Source organism: Excalfactoria chinensis, chromosome 9, assembly GCF_039878825.1.
Source record: "Excalfactoria chinensis isolate bCotChi1 chromosome 9, bCotChi1.hap2, whole genome shotgun sequence".
Taxonomy (NCBI): Eukaryota; Metazoa; Chordata; class Aves; order Galliformes; family Phasianidae; genus Excalfactoria; species Excalfactoria chinensis.
Genome location: NC_092833.1, coordinates 9,206,621 through 9,225,158, shown reverse-complemented (window position 1 = coordinate 9,225,158; position 18,538 = coordinate 9,206,621). Strand labels below are relative to the sequence as shown.

Sequence of the window (18,538 nt, the reverse complement as noted above, 5' to 3'; positions counted from 1 at the left end):
TTGCTGCAGGTACCAATGCTGTTAACCTCGGGCCTGTCTAACACCATCTTCAGGCTGCCCAGGAATATCCCTGCTTCAAAAAGCCAGGCTCCAAAAGGATTCCCAGAGCCCTGGGTCTCACACGCAGGGAGCCACATGCAGGGGCTCATTAATCTAGTCCCAGCTTCTGAGAAAAGGGAAGAGCTTTCAAGTCACACAGCTACCAAATGAGTACCCACGTCTGACAGCTACCAGCCTACTTGCAAACTAGAATATTCATCTCATTCAAAATACTTGTAAGTATTTCAGTATGAAGATCAAAAGCCACGCTATTACCTAGTAGTTGCCTTTACATATCAAAGGCTCGAAAGGGCTGGGAATCTGGGAGCAAGCCTAGGTAATGAGAATGACGTATTGACACGGAACGTGCCTTTCTCACACCTGCACACTGGTGACTCCAAATGAAGTACAGCTCAGTTCCATGCTGAAACTGGGGACAAGCCCAGCAGCTGCCCGGCCAGTTTCCAAAGAGGTGGTGGCACCTGCTGACACTCAGCCACCACGCTGCAGAGCACTGGGCATCTGCATGGCACACCAGTTTCAATCCACGCTGCAACACACAGCAAGTTGTCCCGTGTTTTTCACACCACTGTCCAAATTTAGGGGTGAAAGCATCAACTATAAAGCTGAATCTTTAGGAATGTGACTTAGTTTTAAAAACAAACAACAGAATACATCGACATGTATCTACATTTCAGTGCACATCTAGACCAGCATCTATCTTACCTTCCTCTAAGACAAAGACTCATTAAGCTTCATATGGTAATGGACATCACCTTCTTCCTCACACATCCTGCAGTGTGGCTGAGAATAGAAACCAAAAACAAAGACACTCGCATCATACCATTCCCTCCCGTCACTTCCACTCCCCCCTCTCCCTTCTGCCCTTTTTAAGAGCAATTTTCCAGCATATCTTCCCCAAAAATACCATTTGTTTTCTCAATAAGGACACAAAACACTGCGGGCAGTATAAGGCATAATAATATTTGGAGTACTCCAGGCAACCTTTAAACAACAGTTAAAGTTGTGCTCCCATGTAAACCTCCCTATGTTGTTCACATTTTTTCCTTGCCCACGGAGAGCTCTCCCACAGGCCAGTCACATGGAGGGGTCACAACCACGGCAGCGGGGTGAGCACAGCAGCCAGCAGTGCCCTGCCCAGGACAGGGCTGCAGCCCAATGCAGGAAGGCGGCTGCGTGTTGACTGAAGGGCAGGGCTGCGTGCGGAGGTGGACATGGATTTTCCTTCAGCTTTCCATCTGTGTTTTGTACACCAAGTTCCATCGCTGTGTGCAGTGACTACACTCACTTCTGGACAACACTAAGGTATATAAAAGCACGTTTTCCTTATTCTGTAGAGACAAGGCGCCCGTGGTCCTTGCTGTGGAGATTTGTAAGCCATATCCGAACCAAACAAACAGTCCAAAGGCTCAAAATGCTTTCAGAGCAACATTTCTAATCCTTTCTTCAACTGGTGATCTCTATTGTTTTATATATTTTATGAGAACTACAGGCTGAGCAGGAACGTTTCTGGAGTGCAAGAGTTGCCTGGTTTTAACCACCACATACAGACTGAGCACAATGGTGACAGTCTGGAGTGCTAAAACCAAACTGTGAAGGCACAAGAATAGCTGACAACAAACAACTTTGGTATTAAAATAGGGCTCGGTACTCCTGTAAGCAGGTAATTCATCCCACTGGGCAAGAGTAGTCAGAACTGTTCCTCTGATGCTGTTGGTTTCTACGATGCTGGGAGAAGTTTGGGTTGGAACATCTAAGAAATGAGAGCCAGAGCCTTCAACATCTTGAATGTGTGAATAGGTAAAACCCGGAGTTGTTCGTGCAACTGGAACTGCTGTAGGTGTGCTGGTATCTATGTCAGACACTGCTGTTACAGTCGTCTCCCAGGATGATTTCAAGTGCTCCATTGTAAGAGAAGATGAAGTCTGGGAACAAGTCGACTTGAACAGCTGGTATGTAATGGCTGTGGTTGGCAGGCACTGCAGGTGGTGATCTGTTAGAGCCAGAAGAGAAACATTCCTTAAGGAGGGTGGGCTGTCACACATTAGAGATTGTGCTTCTTTCACTACCTCTGTGCTCTTCCGGAGCCACTCTCGGAAGCCAAGAATTTGGCAATCGCACTTCCAAGGGTTGTCACCAAGGAAGACTTCTTGCAGCTCAGGTAAAGTGGCAAATAGATCTTCAGGAAGAGACTGCAGCTGAGTACTATTGAGGTAAACCTTCTGGAGGTGCTTGAGATTATAGAAGAGGCTTCTGGGAAGAACCTGAAGCCTGGAATTGAAAAGGGAAACGTTCTGCAGTTTCTGAAGGCTCTGGAAGATGCCCTCTGGCAGACTGGAGATGTTGTTTGTATGCAGAGAAAGGCCCCGCAGTTCTTTCAGACCACTGAACACGTTCTCAGGAAGAGCACTAAGCTCCGGATTAAAACTCAGCACAAGCAGCTCCAAACTGGTCAAGTTACTGAACACAAAATCCGGTATCGTTGAGAGCTTTGTGTGATACAGCCACAGGCTACCAAGATTCCTCATCTCTCCAAACAACACCTCTGGAAGAGACTTCAGTGGGTTCCCATATAAGGTCAGTTTAGACAGATCATGCAAGTGCAGAAAGAGCCCAGGGGGCAAAATCTCAAGCTTGTTTCTGGAGAGCGTTAGGCTTCTAAGTTTATGAAGGTGATGAAATACATCAGGGGCAATAGACTGAATGCCATTGGAATGCAGGAAGAGTTCCAGCAGCTCCCTCAGGCTATCAAATATACCAGACTCTATTGAAGAGAGCCTGTTAAAGTACAACATCAGCTTCTCGAGCTTAGTTAATGCACTAAATATATTTCTAGGCAGCGCTGCCAAAGCATTTCTTGACAAATTCAGTACTTTGAGTTTGGCAAGTTTCTTCAGCACACCACTGGGAAGTGCTCTTAGTTGGTTTTTGTTCAAGAAAAGCTCCTCCAAACTGCTTAGTCTGTCAAACAGATTCTCTTGGATGGATTTCAGCCTGTTATTTTCAATGATCAGCTGCTGAAGATGTACCGTGTCACTGAACACTTCTGGAGGAAGTTCAACCAGTTTGTTATCCAGCAGTTTGAGGACTTTCAGGCTGCTCAAGCCTTTAAATGCCACCGGTGAAATCAGATCGATATTGTTTGAAGACAAGATGAGATGCTGCAGTTCTTCCATCCCAGAGAAAACATCCTGCACGTATGTTACATTAGTGTTCGTTATGTGAATTTTGGTCATATTGCAAGGAAGATTTAACGATTCCAGGTCTTTTATGTGAGGACCAGAGCAATGAATCGTGTTTTTGAGTGAGCAGTCGCATTTCTCAGGACAAACAGATGCATCCAGCTGGAAGAAAAGCTTGATCACCACTGACAAACGAATCACCAACATTCTTGCTGAAGCACCAGAAACATGAGCTGTTACAAGAGATGAGAGAGTGTCAGGATTTGATCACAGGCAGCCAGTAACACAGCAGACAAAGCTGTATGAATATAACAGAACATCTGAAATTTCTCTTGGCTTGAAAACCAACTTCAAAATCTAACTCTGCTGACTGCAAATATTTCGAGGGAGTTCGGCTTACACTGAGAAGTACAGATAAAGCTCTTCTGTAAATCAAGTACTCCTTATTAACCTTTGTACTAGCCAAGAATGACTAAAGCATACGACAATCACAACGAAACTGCTTAAATAGTCAAAAGACGTATTTATTTGAAGTGAAAAGCATCATGCTAAGTGATACTGAGAAAGCCTTAAGAGATCAGACAGCCCTGTACCAATAACATTTTTATTGTAGGTTATCTACAATTATAGTTTTAGCATGCAAAAAGAGATAACGGAGGTAAAAAGGGCATCCTACAACTCCTGCAATATTCTATGGCCAAACTCAACACACCACACAGCTCTGCAAAACTCTTTCTCAGCACTTGGAAGCGATTGCTTCTTGGAAAAGCTCAAGAACACACAAGAAGCAACAGGCTATTTTTGAAAACAACACGCAAGAGCTTATCTAACAAAGGACGGCAATAAGCCTCTGATAACCAGCAAGTCTCACTTCAACAACTTCACACTATTCTACATTACCAGAAGCATTATAAATAATGAAAGGAAAGGAACGAAGTGTTACGACCTCAGCTAGAAAGCTGTACCAATAAAGGTAGATCTGCATGAAACGTTCCCAAAAATTCAGAAAGTTGCATCAATTCCCAAACAAAAAAAGGAACAGGAAAGCAATCATTAAACCACTGCAGCTGTAACGATAATATTTGAAAGATCGAGCCAAACAGAAATCCTTCACAGTTTACATCTACTTCCTTAGTGAAATCAACAAGTCCAAGTGCCTCAGAAACCTGAACATCAAGGAGCAAGCACAGGAGCTGCTGAGGTTGCCATAGACATAACTGGAATTGTTCTTAACTATGGAAGCCTTCACCACTAGGAAGATTATGATGGGAGAACAACATCCCAGCACACCCACATCTTATTTTTGTGTTTAATGGATGTGGATGAAGCTCACTCAAACCAACCAGACAGCCAGACATGGGTACAAGCCTGATCACTTAAAAGGGAGTAAGTAGGGCTGAGGGAGGATAGTGTTCTCAAATTCTCATGTGTTTCTCTTGTGCCTGAACTGCTGACAAGAGCATAAAACTATCAATCAAAACCAGCTGCTGCGTCAAAGGAAAAGTAAAGGGAGAATTCAAAAAAATAATAATTCTTGGTTTAGTTCGGGGAACTGAAGACTGGTAAAATTAGCATCTCTTCCTAGAGAAGGAAAGCAAATGGCACACAGTGTTATCAACCGGCAATGTGGTGCTGCAAAGCTCGCTCTCATTGGGCTTTCCAGAACTCTTTGAATGACACAGTAAGTCAGGAAAAAAAAGCCTCAAGATACCAAACTTCCAAAGTTGTTTTTAAGTCAAACAAGAAGCTTCCATACAATCTGGGAATCGTACCTCACCTAGGAACTGCCATCATTCATAACTGTTTACCATGGTTGTTAACTTTCTTGCTCATCTTCAAATTGCTTTGTAAACTTGCAAGAAAGCAGTTCTGAACAGGGCCTTAGAAACTTCTTTGCTTTTTTGAGGAACTTCTTAGGAGCACAGCAGGCAATCAGGCTTCACCATGACTCTGCTCTTGAAATGGAAACTAAAACGGCAAAATGCATCCTCTAGATAACAGAACTTCACTCACATCTGCTAACTGCTGTGAACAGCAAACGAACATTTCAAGCTTCAGAGCAGATTTTGCTGTGGAAGCAACTAGTTTCCACAGCTTGTATACAACTCCTAATGGAGAAGTTGAGACCATTCAGGAAACAGGAGAAAATGTGAAGACTTAACAAATGCAACAACACAAGGTACATGTGACAGCAGAATGTGTGTACCTAAACACAGTACAGATTTAGTTAGTCAGAAATATGAATTTCAATATGAATTACAATTTGAAAGAGATTTCAAACTGGTTAGGCACTTCACAACAGTCTATGAAACAGATCCATTAGATGCTGTAGGAATAAATGCAGCTGTTTCAAACAATCAAGTGCAATTGATATGTACCTTCACAATGCTGCTCTTTTACCTTCACGCAGGATTGGAGTCAAAGCAATGTGAGGAATGCTTTGGCTAAGCAAACCAGAGCTGTCCCATTTGGCTTCCGTTCTTCCTTCGGGTCTTCTACAGTCATAGACCAACAAAACCTAAAGCCTGAAAGATTCTGAAGAGAGAAAAGCTGTAAGTTACTAAAATCTTTGTTTGAAATTGAACGTTTTTGTCCTCTGATAACCAGGCATTTGAAACACCTGGTCTTCAAACTGGAAATAACATGTACAGTCAATAAATGTTTAGACAGAGGGTGAGCTGCAAGATGCATGGTTTTTCTGAAGACGACTGTTAGAACAACAAGAGCTCACAATAAGAACGTCCATGCAAGAGTCTTTTTAAGATAATTCTTCTCACACTTCAAAGGCTGTTTGGATAGAGAGGGTGGGAACGAATCTCTCACCTCTAGGTCTGGCTTTTAAATGGCTTTCATAAGCCACCAACTGAAATTGAGATCACCGTTACCCCATCACACGCAGCAGCACTATCACACGCACCGCCAGCACATGGCACACTTACTTCACTAAATCCCTGCTTCAAGAACACAAAGGCACTGAATAGAATAATTCATGACATCAGCAGGAGTTAAGCCTACATTCACACCCCTGCATTAGATCTAACTGTATAATGAGTCATTAAAAATAATTTCAAGAAACTAATGAAAAGAGTTAAAATATCTGTTTGTTTTAATTTTATTTTCAAAGAGTTTCAGTCACAAAAATGATTTACAAGACTATGTACAGTTCTATTATACAGTTATTTATGTATGCCTCTTGACAGGGTACCATTCTAGAGCAGCAATACATATTTTAAATACAAAGATGCAGAATCGTTTCAGATTTAAAAATAAAGAGGAAGCTGAGCTTCTCGAGAGAGCTGCGATGATTCGTTTAACCTGTATTAGGACTGAGCAATTCATGATGGACTGAGTAATTTCCGGCTCACGTTAATTATCAAAGAAGATACAGTTTGTTGAAAATAGATCTAAAAACCTGAAGCTTTACTGTAGAAAATCAACATATCCAAGACTTAAAAACTGTCAAAACCCCACAGCTTTCCCTCAGACATACAAAAACTTAAGTTTACAATTCAGAATGTCATGGGAGAAATCCTACACAACTTCAGCTCTAGCGATGATGACCAACATAAGCAGTAAACACTTGCAGCATAAAAAAGAAAGGGCTCCGTATCTGCTGAGTATTATACTGTATACACACGTATGCAGTACAGGAGTATTTACCCTGTTTGGGATGACTGCTCAGCATGACCTTCACAAAGGAAAAAAAAATAATAATAAATAGAACTAAAAATTCAACAACTTCTTAAAAGTGCAACAGGAAAAGTTCCCAATTTAAAGTTACGATGAATGTGGACAGTCAGTTCTGTGGGTGTTTGAGCTGCTTCTACTCAAGCTCTGTTCGCAGCATTTTCTTGCTACAGTAGATTTAGCTCTAGATTATGTGAAACGAGTTACTGCTAATTAAGTCCAAAGGGAAGAAAAGAAACCTTTACAAATAACCCTGAGGGATATACGATTTAATGATCTTGCGATTTATTTCTAAAAGATAACATTTATTACTTAGCAATTGCTTGTCTGGGTAGACCAGTCCTTTAAGTATGCATATAAATAATATTTAAAAATCAGTTTATTTACAAATCCTAATACATCAAAGTAAAATACGTACAGATTAAAGTCTGCGTACACAAATAATTTAATAATAAATCAAACTCCTCAACATAAGGCCCAAATATACAGCAGGAAGAAAATCTCTACTAAATATCTACCGGAGCTCACTAAATTGGTCAGTTCGCCCAAATTTAGACTTCCAAGATGAACACTAGGAGAGATTTTTCACTACAACATGAATTCCATCTTACTTCAGAGCAGCCGCTTGTGTTTCTGAAAACCAGAGAAACTAAACTGCCCACAATGAGAAAAATTATGGGTAGCCAAATTCAGCTCTTGGGCAGAAAGGCATCGATGCCAGTAATTACAGAGGATGCAAATGCTTATTTTGTGGCTGACGTAACAACAAGAGAAGTTCGAGGAAAAGCTGATTTATTACCCTTGACTAGATGGCAGAAGCAAATAAGTCAGAGCTCAAGCATGCAACCTCAAGAACATTTACTGATTCTGAATGCATACTTTGACAAAACAAGCTTCCATTTGCAAAATGTTCAAGTGTAATAGGCTCGTGCCCCATTAGCCACTCAACTAAGTAGAGAACGCGTGGCAATTTTGGTTTTATTAGTAAGAGCTCCCTAGCATGTTCTCTGGAAACAAGAATAAGTCATTCCCTCCTCATTCCCTACGTACATCTAATAAATTAGAATGATTGCAATATTAGCTTCATAAACCAAATAAGCTGAGAGAAATCAGCAGATCAGAGAAAGCATTAAGCAAGAACATATCAAAGGGAAAGACTATGCTATTCTTTCACTTCTGATGGAACAACTGATCTAAAATGACCAAGGAAATGGAGCACAGAAGCTTACGCGGTTAAGGGCTCCCAGATCCAAGACGCAAAGCTTCGCAACAGCTGTAAGCTAAAATGGAGTTCTTTTAAATTTGAGTACTACTTACGCAGCTTAGAATTATTCTTCATCGATTATTCCATGCTACAGAGATTTCATAAAATCAGCACTGACAAAAATTGGCCAACTGACTCAAGTTCATGATTAAGAAGTTTATCCACATCCATGATCTCAGACCCCTTAAAGCTACCAGTGTTGTCTGATATTTATGACACTGAGAAGCCAGGAAAATAAGACTTTTACATCTCTCTGTTGAATGAATGCTAAGAAAACCACTTCCCCCTTATTCTTACTCCACCCCCAAAAACAAACAAAAATACCAGGAAAAGAGTTGACAGCTGGACCGGAGGATAGCACACAAGCGTACTATTTATGAGCAGTAAGTGCTAATAGCTTAAACCCCTCCACGTTCCAGCAAAACTCTTCCAAACCATTTAGCACTACTTTAAATTCCCCACTGGCACAGTATATTCAACACTGCAGAAACCATAACGTGAGCAGTGGGGGTGTATGCTGCCTATACTGCCCTACAGCACAACATGGGGAAATCAGGCACAACCTGAATTAAAAAAAAAAATCTATTTATTAGAATGATTCTGGAATCATCTCAGCAGGAATTCTTAAAAATCAAATCAGAATGCACACAATTCAAACTAATGCCGGCCTTTCAGGGATATTCAGGGCCCTCCTTCCATTCTTCGCAGACGTTCTCCAAAGGGCACGAGTTCCTTCTCTTAAAGCATCATGACTTCTCTGGATCTGAGGTCCCTTCCCAAAGGAAGGAGTATGAATCGATCAGTTTCATCTGGCCAGGACAGACAGATCAAAGTCAGTGTTTCTATCATCTCCTCAAAGACACCACAGAGATTTTTCTGGAAGTTCAGCAAGCTGAAGATGGTTTGGAAATAACCACTCTGTCCATCATTAAAGAAAACACCACCAACAAAAAAACCCCCACGCCTACTCCTACGTTCTTGCAGATCTATTTTTCTTGTGGTCTTGTGTGTTAACACCACCTAATGGCAAAACGATGCATTGCTATACCAAGTGCTTAAGCAGCATTATTAGTGACACAAGGTTTAGGCTTTTTTAGCTGTTTTTTTGTTTGTTTGTTTGTTTTTTGAAATATCCATTATAACCTTCATAGTTTTACAGCAAGACAGATTTTAGCTCATCTGTTTTCTCTTAATTTTGTTTCATACAGCTACATATAGTGCTTAAGTTACTTTAAGTCACTAGCAGCTTCTTTGAAATGCATATGTTCTGAACATGCACAAATCCAAGCATGGACATGTGAAAATATTCCTCCCTCCCACTCCATCCCACTTGCAGCGACAGCTCTGGCTTTACTACTTCAAGATACGTAAGAAAACTACTTTAAGATTTACAAATAAAACATGGTCCACAAAGTGATAATTCAGCCCGTCTGCTGGAAAAAGCAAGGTCTGTGGAGAAATGCATAGCTAAAGACACTAAAATATGAGACAGCAGTATTAGATTCCCCAACAACTTTGAGAGTATAGCCTAATGCCTCCTCCTCTGAAGTCCTTCTCAAGGGTTAGCGAGGAAAGCAGCTAAGAACCCACTCAAAAGCAACATACTTTCTTCTTGAGGACAGAGCATATTGCTTCTGCAGCATCCCCAGTTCCTGCTGTGGTAGACTAAAGAACCAAACTTCAAATCCAAACACTTACAGCTGGAAACACTCCTAAGGAGCAGGGACAAACTTAAAGGGTACACACATCAAAACCTTAGTACCCTTCCGGGCACAAAGCTTTTCAGCAGTGAATGTTTGAAAACAAAGAAGGGTATGACAAAGTTATTACATGCCTCTAGTACTATCATGAAACCATTACATTATAGACCTTACAATTAACACGTGTCCCTGAAGGAAGTCAGAACAATGATTTAGATACTTCAGGCAAATAAAATGAACCTCTTCAACTGCCCTGCAGTTTAAATCTTCAAATACATCTCATTAAGGAATAATGAAATTTGAAAGAAGGTGGAAGGAAACAATCATTTTTGTTCTGCCTAAGGTAGCCTACATTTTTAAAATGTACAGCCATAAAATGTCTGGCTTCAGAGAGATGAAACAGCTGGAAAACTTGGCATTAGAACTTAACGTTTAGGATACCGCAATTTCAAATGAAGCCTAAAAGTTACATTCTTCTCAATTCTACTAAAGACACATGCCACTAAGATCCACTGTTACGTTAAAGTGATGATTTGATATGAGCCATTTTCTTGGGATGGTACTTTAGCTTCTGTTGTTGTTCTGGGTTTTGGTGGCCATTCTGGATCAACCAGCAGTTCCTGAGCTAGATGCATATACTTGGCTTTTGGCGTCTTCTCTCTATAACCAAACAGGGAAGAAAGGAAACAGACTCCAAGACGATCCACAGCCTCCTGCAGAAGTGACCAGATTTTAAAATCAGAATTACCATACAACAAAATGAATGCAACAATACAGTACATCACTAAACAAAAAGCCGCAAGTTTAATGTGCCATCGCTACACCGAGAAGGTATAGGACTGAAGCTCTTCTGCCAAGTCATCTCCTCTACACTACAGTAGTGATGACATGTTGAGCACATTAAGAAAAAACAATTGTTCTACATTATAGTAACATTTATAGTCCACAGCGACTTTCATGCATATTTTATAAGTTTCAATAAACACGGGTATAACAGTGTTATATTTAATGTAACTATTTAATGATGTCACCACCACTATTTAATAAGAGCACCTCCTATAAAACTTAGTAAAATTACCAAAGGTTCTCCAAACACTTTTTGACAATTACTTGTTTAACTGAAGGCATCCAGCCAGCCACAAGAGGCAGAGTTTAATTTGCTGATATTGAGACCTAACAGTGCATTCAACGGGGAAAAAAGTCCTACAGACAGGTAAAATAGCTGCAGAAACAGACACTAATTACTGAGCTTGAGTTTTCTGTCCTTCACCTCCCAGTCCTTGACATACATAACTTAAGTAGCTGGAGAAAAGGAACACTGCTCTACATTCTCAAGGCTCAATTCGTCTCACTTCTCAGCATCTAGAGTCCGTGTAGATGACTTTTCTATGGAGATATATTCTACATGGTTTTCTTCAGGCTTTCAATGAATATAAATCGGTGAACTGAATCTGAGTCATATGGCACAACCTCCATTCCTTAGTGAGCACGCAGCAATTTGTTCTCGAAGAACACAAGTTTGCCCCAGAAGGACAAATGTACTCCTGAAGTGAATTCCTTAAGTAAAACTTAATGCTGAAAATAAACCACTAATTCTTAGCAAGTACAGCCAGCTAAAAGCAGTAAGTCAGAGGCTTAAAACAGGAAAAGCTAGTTTCTGCAGGATTCACACACATTTCTTTTGTGTATTAATAGCAAAGGGGCAGACCGGACTAAAACTTGCAGCCACCTGAAAAGCAGAAGCTTTTTCTCCCCCCTCAAGCCTACCAAACCAGTAGTAATAATGGACTTCCACCTACTGTTTTTTCTTCCATTTTTACATGCTATAAATTGCTCTTCTAAAACCCTAAAACAAACTAATAAAGAACTGGATTGTGCCCAGAGTCAGCAGCAACGCTTCCAAGCAAATCAAGACGCTCCCAGACCTATCATGCTAATCTACGACAATGCCAATGAAATGTGCTCATAAGCAAACTGAGGGCAAAGTGGGAACAGTCTTAAAAAGCAATTCTCTGGGTTTGCTTCTCAGTTCTTGCACAAAGAGCTAAGTTCTGTGTCAACAAGGAGAGAAACGCAAAACCAGAAGCCTTTCCTTCTCAGATTTGAGTTAGAGAAATCTAAACAGTCTTAAGCTTAAGATAAGGCAACAGACACTTATAGACCATAAAAAAGACAAAACTGAGTTAATCTGCATGCACTCAAATGAAGACAGCAAAATACTGGTCTCCAACCTGAGGCGGCTGGGGTATGGTGAGGCGATATTCTCCTTGTTTGTCTCGACTGAACACAACCTTCCAAAGGATCATATCAAGGAGGACATTCTGTGAGACATTGCAGTGAGTAGGAAGAGTTAAGAAACTAATGATCACTGGTTATTAGTGTGCACATTTCAAATAAAACCTGAAATACTCTGTTAGACATAATTCAGTGCCAGGCAAAACGGAGAGCTTATGTTATCTGTCAGTACTTAAGTGATAAACATTTTCATTTTCGAAGTGCTCAGAGGAAACTTAAGAATATGAACACATATTTTTAATCATCAGTAAGTAGTAACGACCAAAACTGCATGCACTGATACAAACAAAAATACACATCCTTTATGTGTTTCAACACTAAAAAAAAAATAACAAAAAACCTGTGAAGCACCACAGACTTTACTGCTTGAAGCCATTTTGCTTCAAACCATCCTAAACACTGGAACATCTTAGCACTGCTGCCCAGGCTGCCCAGGGAGGCTGCTGATTCTCCTCTGCAAATATTCAAGACCCACACGGTGCCTACCTGCGCAGCCTGCTGTAGGGGGCCTGCTTTGCTGGGGGGACTAGACTAAATCTCTAGAGGTCTCTTACAACCCCTACAGTTCTGTGATGCTGTAAACATTATAGCATACTTCACGCTGTAGCTGTGCTTTGTCTATTTTAAACACCAGTGGCTTGCACAGAAAAGCTTCCAGAGGGTGCCAAATCTGAGCCCCCAGTGGGAGCTGTTTCGGATTTTGGAACAGAGGGCAGAAGGTGAGCACTCCATGTTGTGTATATAATTATTCCTATATAACCAGGCTTAGCTATGAAGGTGTGAACCCTTGGCATTCAAAGCCTTAAGCCTATGACTCTCCGGTTTCTAGACAGAATCTGTGTTTAACAGTTGCCTAAGATCTGCCATTGAAAAAAAAGGAGCTGACTAATTGGACTTTTATAATGGATTTTAATGCCTGGTACAAAGAATGTGCAACACTTTGCACATCCAGTCTGGTATCCACATGGAAGGAGCAGAAGTTTCACAAAGTATTTCAGAAAACAGGTGTGAGACAAGTACATTTCAAAATCATTCCTGATTTAGAAACAATTAAATTACACAGGATCAGAGAGAAGAGCATCAAATAGGAAGCGTGATTAGACAAAACAGATCCAGTCTTTCCCTGTACCTCATCACTATGAAGCATTTATGGGGCAGTTACCAAGGAATTAGTCTCAGCAGAACAAAGAACAGGTGTCTACAGGAACTATTCAGCTAGCAGTGAAAGTGGAATAAATAGGCTTAGAAGTTAGATACAACACATCCAAATAATGTCAAGAAAACTAAATTCCATGATTCTATCCCACTACTGCTACATGTGCAACAAGAAAAACAGAAAAATCCATTTTAAAGGAACTGAGATGCATCATCTTAAGAAAAAGTTTTGCTAATGGTAGTAACTAGAAAAGATACCAACTAAAACTTGCAAAGGAAGAAGAGGAGTTGGGCTTTGAAATACTTGGTGAAAGCAAATGCTTTACAGGGAATACATTGCTTAGGTCGTGTTTACTAGAAACTCAGAGGTTTACAGACTGATGTAGCAACTGACAAGGCTCAGGAGAGGAACCTTATGAACATTTTTCCTCAAGAGACACATACTATGTGGAGGAACACACTGTGATAAATCAGTCTTTCTAACTGAGCTCTCGTGAAATATCTATAGACTGCATAGAAGTTGGAAGTTTTCAGCTGTAAGGTAAGTTTATTGTCTTTCATTAAGTTTATCATTGGGCTGAAAACTGTAACTACAACTTATTTCTATCTATCTATCAACACAAAGCCTGGGTTATTGCCACTTAGCAAAAACAATGAAATCCATATTCCAACAGGGGGGAATATAATAATATACCTTGCAATTCTTACTTGGAACAATGTTCTGAACTCAAAGCCTTGACAAAGTATTCCAAGAACTTTGGTTGATGTTACTTCTAATGTTGTGAATAGAAGGGAAAACTTAGTCAACTGGAAAGAATATTAATGCTATAGTCATCTTCAAAGGCCAAAGCAGTCTGATCCTAGCAAACATTATTCTAGTTACCTTAATAGCAATCCCTCACATAGTAATGGAAACACTGACTAGAAGCTGCAGAAAATGTTATACAGTAAAAATGGATAATTGTAGCAGCTAAGATAAAGTTTAAAGAAAAATAATAACTACTGTCTGCAACCAAAAACCAAATGTTTTCAGGTTGGAAATAAGGAGTCATTTAAACCGGAAGAACTAACCATAGGAGTAAATGACTGGCTGAGAATCCAGACTAGCTATAGCAGATGTGCCGCTGTTAACACAGATTCTTAGAAACTACAGAAGTGGTACCTGGATGAAAGGCAGGGCGATTTTCTGAGCACATTAACTATGGAATCAGAGCAGAGGAGGTAAAAACAACCAAAACTACTGATGCTGAACAGGCTCAGACTGAAAAGAGCAGATCTGCACAAACATCTCTACTTTTGCACTTAATCACATTATACAGTTAAGCGGACAGTCCTGCATTATTCTGAGCAGTAAGATGAACAACGGATGGTGCATGTATGATGGGCTTCCCTAAGGATTTTATACAGCAATGGTATGTTATTTTGAGTTCCTAAGCAAACCAAAGACAAACCTACAGCCTAGGAGAAACACTGAACAGTAAGTATTTTCAGTTCGAGTTTCTTACCTCCATCAGCACGGATACAATTGCATTGACAATAACAATGATGAGAATTCTCAGGCGCCACTCATATGGCACACATACGAGCTGTGAGAAGAAGTTGCCAGAGGTTAACACCACATAAATGAAGTGGTCAAAACGTGCATTCAGAACTGGCTCTGAGTTATAAATTCACGTGTACAAGTGCATATGCCCATAAAATTGGATGTAATGAAGCATATTAATACTTATTGTAGAATCCCGCTTCTCGTGCTTGTTGTCTGAGGACATTTTAAGGTCTTTCATCACTCATCCAGTGGAAAATTCAACGTGAAGTTTTCAGAAGAAAGAGGGATACTAATTTAGGTACTTCACCTGTCTCTGAACACGGGTTTTGCAGAAATTACCTCCCCTCCCCAAGATTAGAAGCTAAAAATCTCAGGGCTCAAGTTTCCCCAAGAGGCAGCCAGCGGCCCCAAGAAGTACAGATACATCTGCTCAATCTTACCTCAAAAGACATGTCGATAAGTTCAGAGGGATGCAACATGATGAAAAATAAGAAGACATAGAGAACTACCACGGAAGTAACAAACAGAACTGCAAATGAAAAAAAGAAAAAGTATTTTGAAGTATTTTATTCAGACAATCCCTCAATTGGGATTTTAGAGAGGTCTTGCATATATCAGAGGTTTATTAATCTCTGGGAATATTATTGACCTATTATCTTCTCCTAGGTATATTTTTGCAGTTGCAGAGTTGTAAAGAGACAGAGCAAAAAAGACTGAAGTATTTACTTTTATATAGAAACATTAAGTCCAAGCCAGAATGATTTAGAAGAAAATTTACAGCAAGCTTTCAGCTGAGCAACATTACTTTAACTTCTCCTTATTTTTGGAATATATATACATAGACGTACAGACATACAGAGCCTTATATGTGTCTATACTTATAAACTCGGAGCCACAGGCAAATAAAAGCTCCTGTTTCTACATCACAAATAAGCACCCAGCTTTCTAATGAGCATTTTTTCCCAGTTTTTTCCTACTGAGCTTAAAACAGTGATGAGTTCCAACTTCTGCAGACTTGTCAAGTAATGACCTACTACAATATACCAGGTACATTTTTGAAAACACTTCAACAGCACCAGGCAAATACAGCCAACAAACATGCCAACAAATTTAAGATTAGGTTAGTGCAAAAAGGAAGGAGTTCAGCCATATCAGTCAAATATATAACTGTATATAGTAAGAAAGGACTTACGATTTTTGTAGCACGGTTGTCTAAAGGGCTTTCCTTTTGAAAAGACAATTGCAACTATGAGGTACTGAAAGCTGGATATAAAAAACAAAGTTGTGTTTTCATAATTTCTAATGTTATGCTCATCATCAAGAGTCTCGTTCCCATCATGCGTAGAGCTGATGTTTGTGGCATCCAATACATTACATGCACTGCAACATAAACATTTAAGACTGAGTTAAGATGAAAAACCAAGCAAGGCTGAATCCTATTTATTAGCAAGAGTAACGAAAGAAATTACTACAGTAGGTTAAAAAAGCATATCCTGAAAACCTACTACAGGTAGTAAGAATTAGCTCAAGCCTGAGGCAGAGAGGTAGCAATTCTGAGTTCTATGCTTCAATTTCTTTTGTTCTTTCAGCTTGTAAAATCCCTTCAGGAACTGTTTAGGGACTGTTGCTTTATACAGACTCGGAAGACAGGTAAGAAGATATTGCAAAGTCATAAAATATGAAAATACTTTCATTTTCTGAAATGTAATTTACTGGAACTCTAACAGGAAAACAAAAATTTATAAACACAAACAAGATAAAATAGGCTTGAACCGTGAACTTCAAATTTTGATCTCAGATGTCCCAGACCTGAAGAATTTTCAGACCCTGAAGTCTGGCTCTGACCCAATTCTGCAGTTCAGTCATTGGACAGCACCAATGTACTGGGTACACAGTTTTAGGTGCAGACTAATGAGTAGCCACAGAAAAACTACACTTACAAAATAGTGGATAAATGCAACAGCATTACTGGTGATCCCTTTCTGATGATACCATGTCCATTAAAATATCACTGAAACACTTACTCAGATTCTGGTGTCCAACGTTCAAACCAGGGCTGCTGCTTGACCCAAAGAAACCCGAATGTTTGGAAAACAAGGCAGATGATGATCTGAGACAAAACGGAACACAGAAGTGGACCTGAGATAAGACCCGATGGAGGCCTCCGTGCAACTAGCTCCTTCCAAGCAGGGTTCAGGCTCACTGCAAAAAGGAAAAAAATACACACTATCTATTGCATCATTATGGTTTTCAAGAGTTATCCTGTTTATACTCTGCAGAACTGAAATGGCTTGCTCGTGACCTCTTACTGTGAAACCACCCAACAAAGGTTGTACCACCCTATATGAATGCAGCAGTGCCGTTTATAAGCTGGTTACCCCTTGCAGCGCAGGGCAGCTGGGGACAACACAGAAACCATGAGACAAGTAACTGTCAGAGTGCCCAGACAAATACTGGATAGGGCAATTGTGAGGTTCTACAGCAAACTTCCCAGTTCTCTGGCACAAGCACTTAGTAACTAGTTTCCTCAGTTGTAGTCCTCCATCACTTCAAAGAATCAGCTCCATTGAGTTTAAAAAGTAGAGTTCTAGTGTTAGCCAGTAAACTGAGTGCTAGGGTCATAGGTCAAATTAAGTACTTCACTAGATGATAGTTTGCAAGCGCAACACTTTCAAGTTCAACTAGTAAGGCAAGAAGTCAAAACATTTGAGAAAGATCATGCTGGAACAAAGACTGTTTTGATTCCAACACCTTCCTCAGGCCAGATTTCTGACTTCCTGTACTGTGAAGAACTGCCTAAGCTCATGCCCATGATGTGCTTCTTGCATGAGGACATATCACAAACTATAGGTGAATCTTATTCAGTACAATGGTTATTGTTAATTTTCCAATACAGATATTGCAATAGTTGTAACATCTTAATTTTTCACATCACAGTGCTTACTCCAACCAGCAGTAAGTGGATAAGGAAAACCTGACAATGCAAAAACGGCTTCACAGAAGCCACCAGCAGTAGTTCAGCATAATACTTACTAGTGAATACAACCACCAAAATGATTGCCAAATCAATGAAGAGAAACTGGTGATCTCCTAAATTGCTCAGGATCTAGAGAGAAATCACAAGTGAAACATCAGTAACTGCTTCCACAGCAACAAGCATCTTACAGTGAAACTCTTACTGCATTATTTCCGTAAGTCCTTCTCTATAACAAATCAATCTCTTACAAATCAATCTCTTTCCAAGCTGACTTCCTTTACTTGAGTACAATTCACAGATCAATTCCCTAAGTATGAATATATGAAAGTTCCAGATTTTTGAATGTGATTGTTGTGTATTCAAAGAGACTGGCAACAGTTCAGAAGTATCATCTTTCAAATCTGAATTACATTGACACTGCTTAATCACAACTAAATACTTACAGAATATAGCAGAGTAACGCTGATGTACTGGATAATGCTGTATAATGCCATGAATTTAAATACACAGAAGGAAGTTATTAAAGCAGCACGGCCTTCCCTGTCAAAATAAATGCAATCGTGACTAGAAAGCTTTTTTACAAGCAAGCAGAAATTTCATTTTAATTAACTGCAGTTAAATACATCAGCAAGCCTTTCAAGAGACACTAGGGTGAAGACAGTGCTCAGGCAC

The 18,538-nt window shown here is 40.0% G+C and overlaps 2 protein-coding genes across 6 annotated transcripts in view; both read right to left on the bottom strand.

Annotated features, from left to right (window-relative positions):
• Window positions 1-955: 955 nt before the first annotated feature.
• Window positions 956-5,701, bottom strand: GP5 (glycoprotein V platelet). The gene is made up of 2 exons (XM_072344201.1): window positions 5,621-5,701; window positions 956-3,475 (listed from the first exon to the last, which is right to left on the bottom strand). Exon 2 carries the CDS (start codon window positions 3,447-3,449, stop codon window positions 1,521-1,523), a length of 1,929 nt encoding a protein of 642 aa, XP_072200302.1. The 5' UTR covers window positions 3,450-3,475; window positions 5,621-5,701; the 3' UTR covers window positions 956-1,520.
• A 627-nt stretch (window positions 5,702-6,328) lies between these two features.
• The window catches only part of ATP13A3 (ATPase 13A3), a 53,053-nt gene continuing 40,843 nt past the window's right edge, over window positions 6,329-18,538 (bottom strand). For all 5 annotated transcript variants that reach the window (XM_072344198.1, XM_072344195.1, XM_072344197.1 and 2 more), the window contains 8 exons: window positions 18,310-18,406; window positions 17,923-17,995; window positions 16,914-17,091; window positions 16,082-16,269; window positions 15,330-15,418; window positions 14,849-14,929; window positions 12,125-12,214; window positions 6,329-10,606 (listed from right to left, as the gene is read on the bottom strand). In XM_072344198.1, the coding sequence (XP_072200299.1) occupies window positions 10,409-10,606; window positions 12,125-12,214; window positions 14,849-14,929; window positions 15,330-15,418; window positions 16,082-16,269; window positions 16,914-17,091; window positions 17,923-17,995; window positions 18,310-18,406 (994 nt within the window). In that variant the 3' untranslated portion in view covers window positions 6,329-10,408. The remainder of the gene's footprint in view (window positions 10,607-12,124; window positions 12,215-14,848; window positions 14,930-15,329; window positions 15,419-16,081; window positions 16,270-16,913; window positions 17,092-17,922; window positions 17,996-18,309; window positions 18,407-18,538) is intronic.

Coding starts and splice junctions, on each gene's coding strand:
- GP5 (XM_072344201.1), bottom strand. CDS start 3,449: ATGTTGGTGATTCGTTTGTCAGTGGTGATCAAGCTTTTCTTCCAGCTG.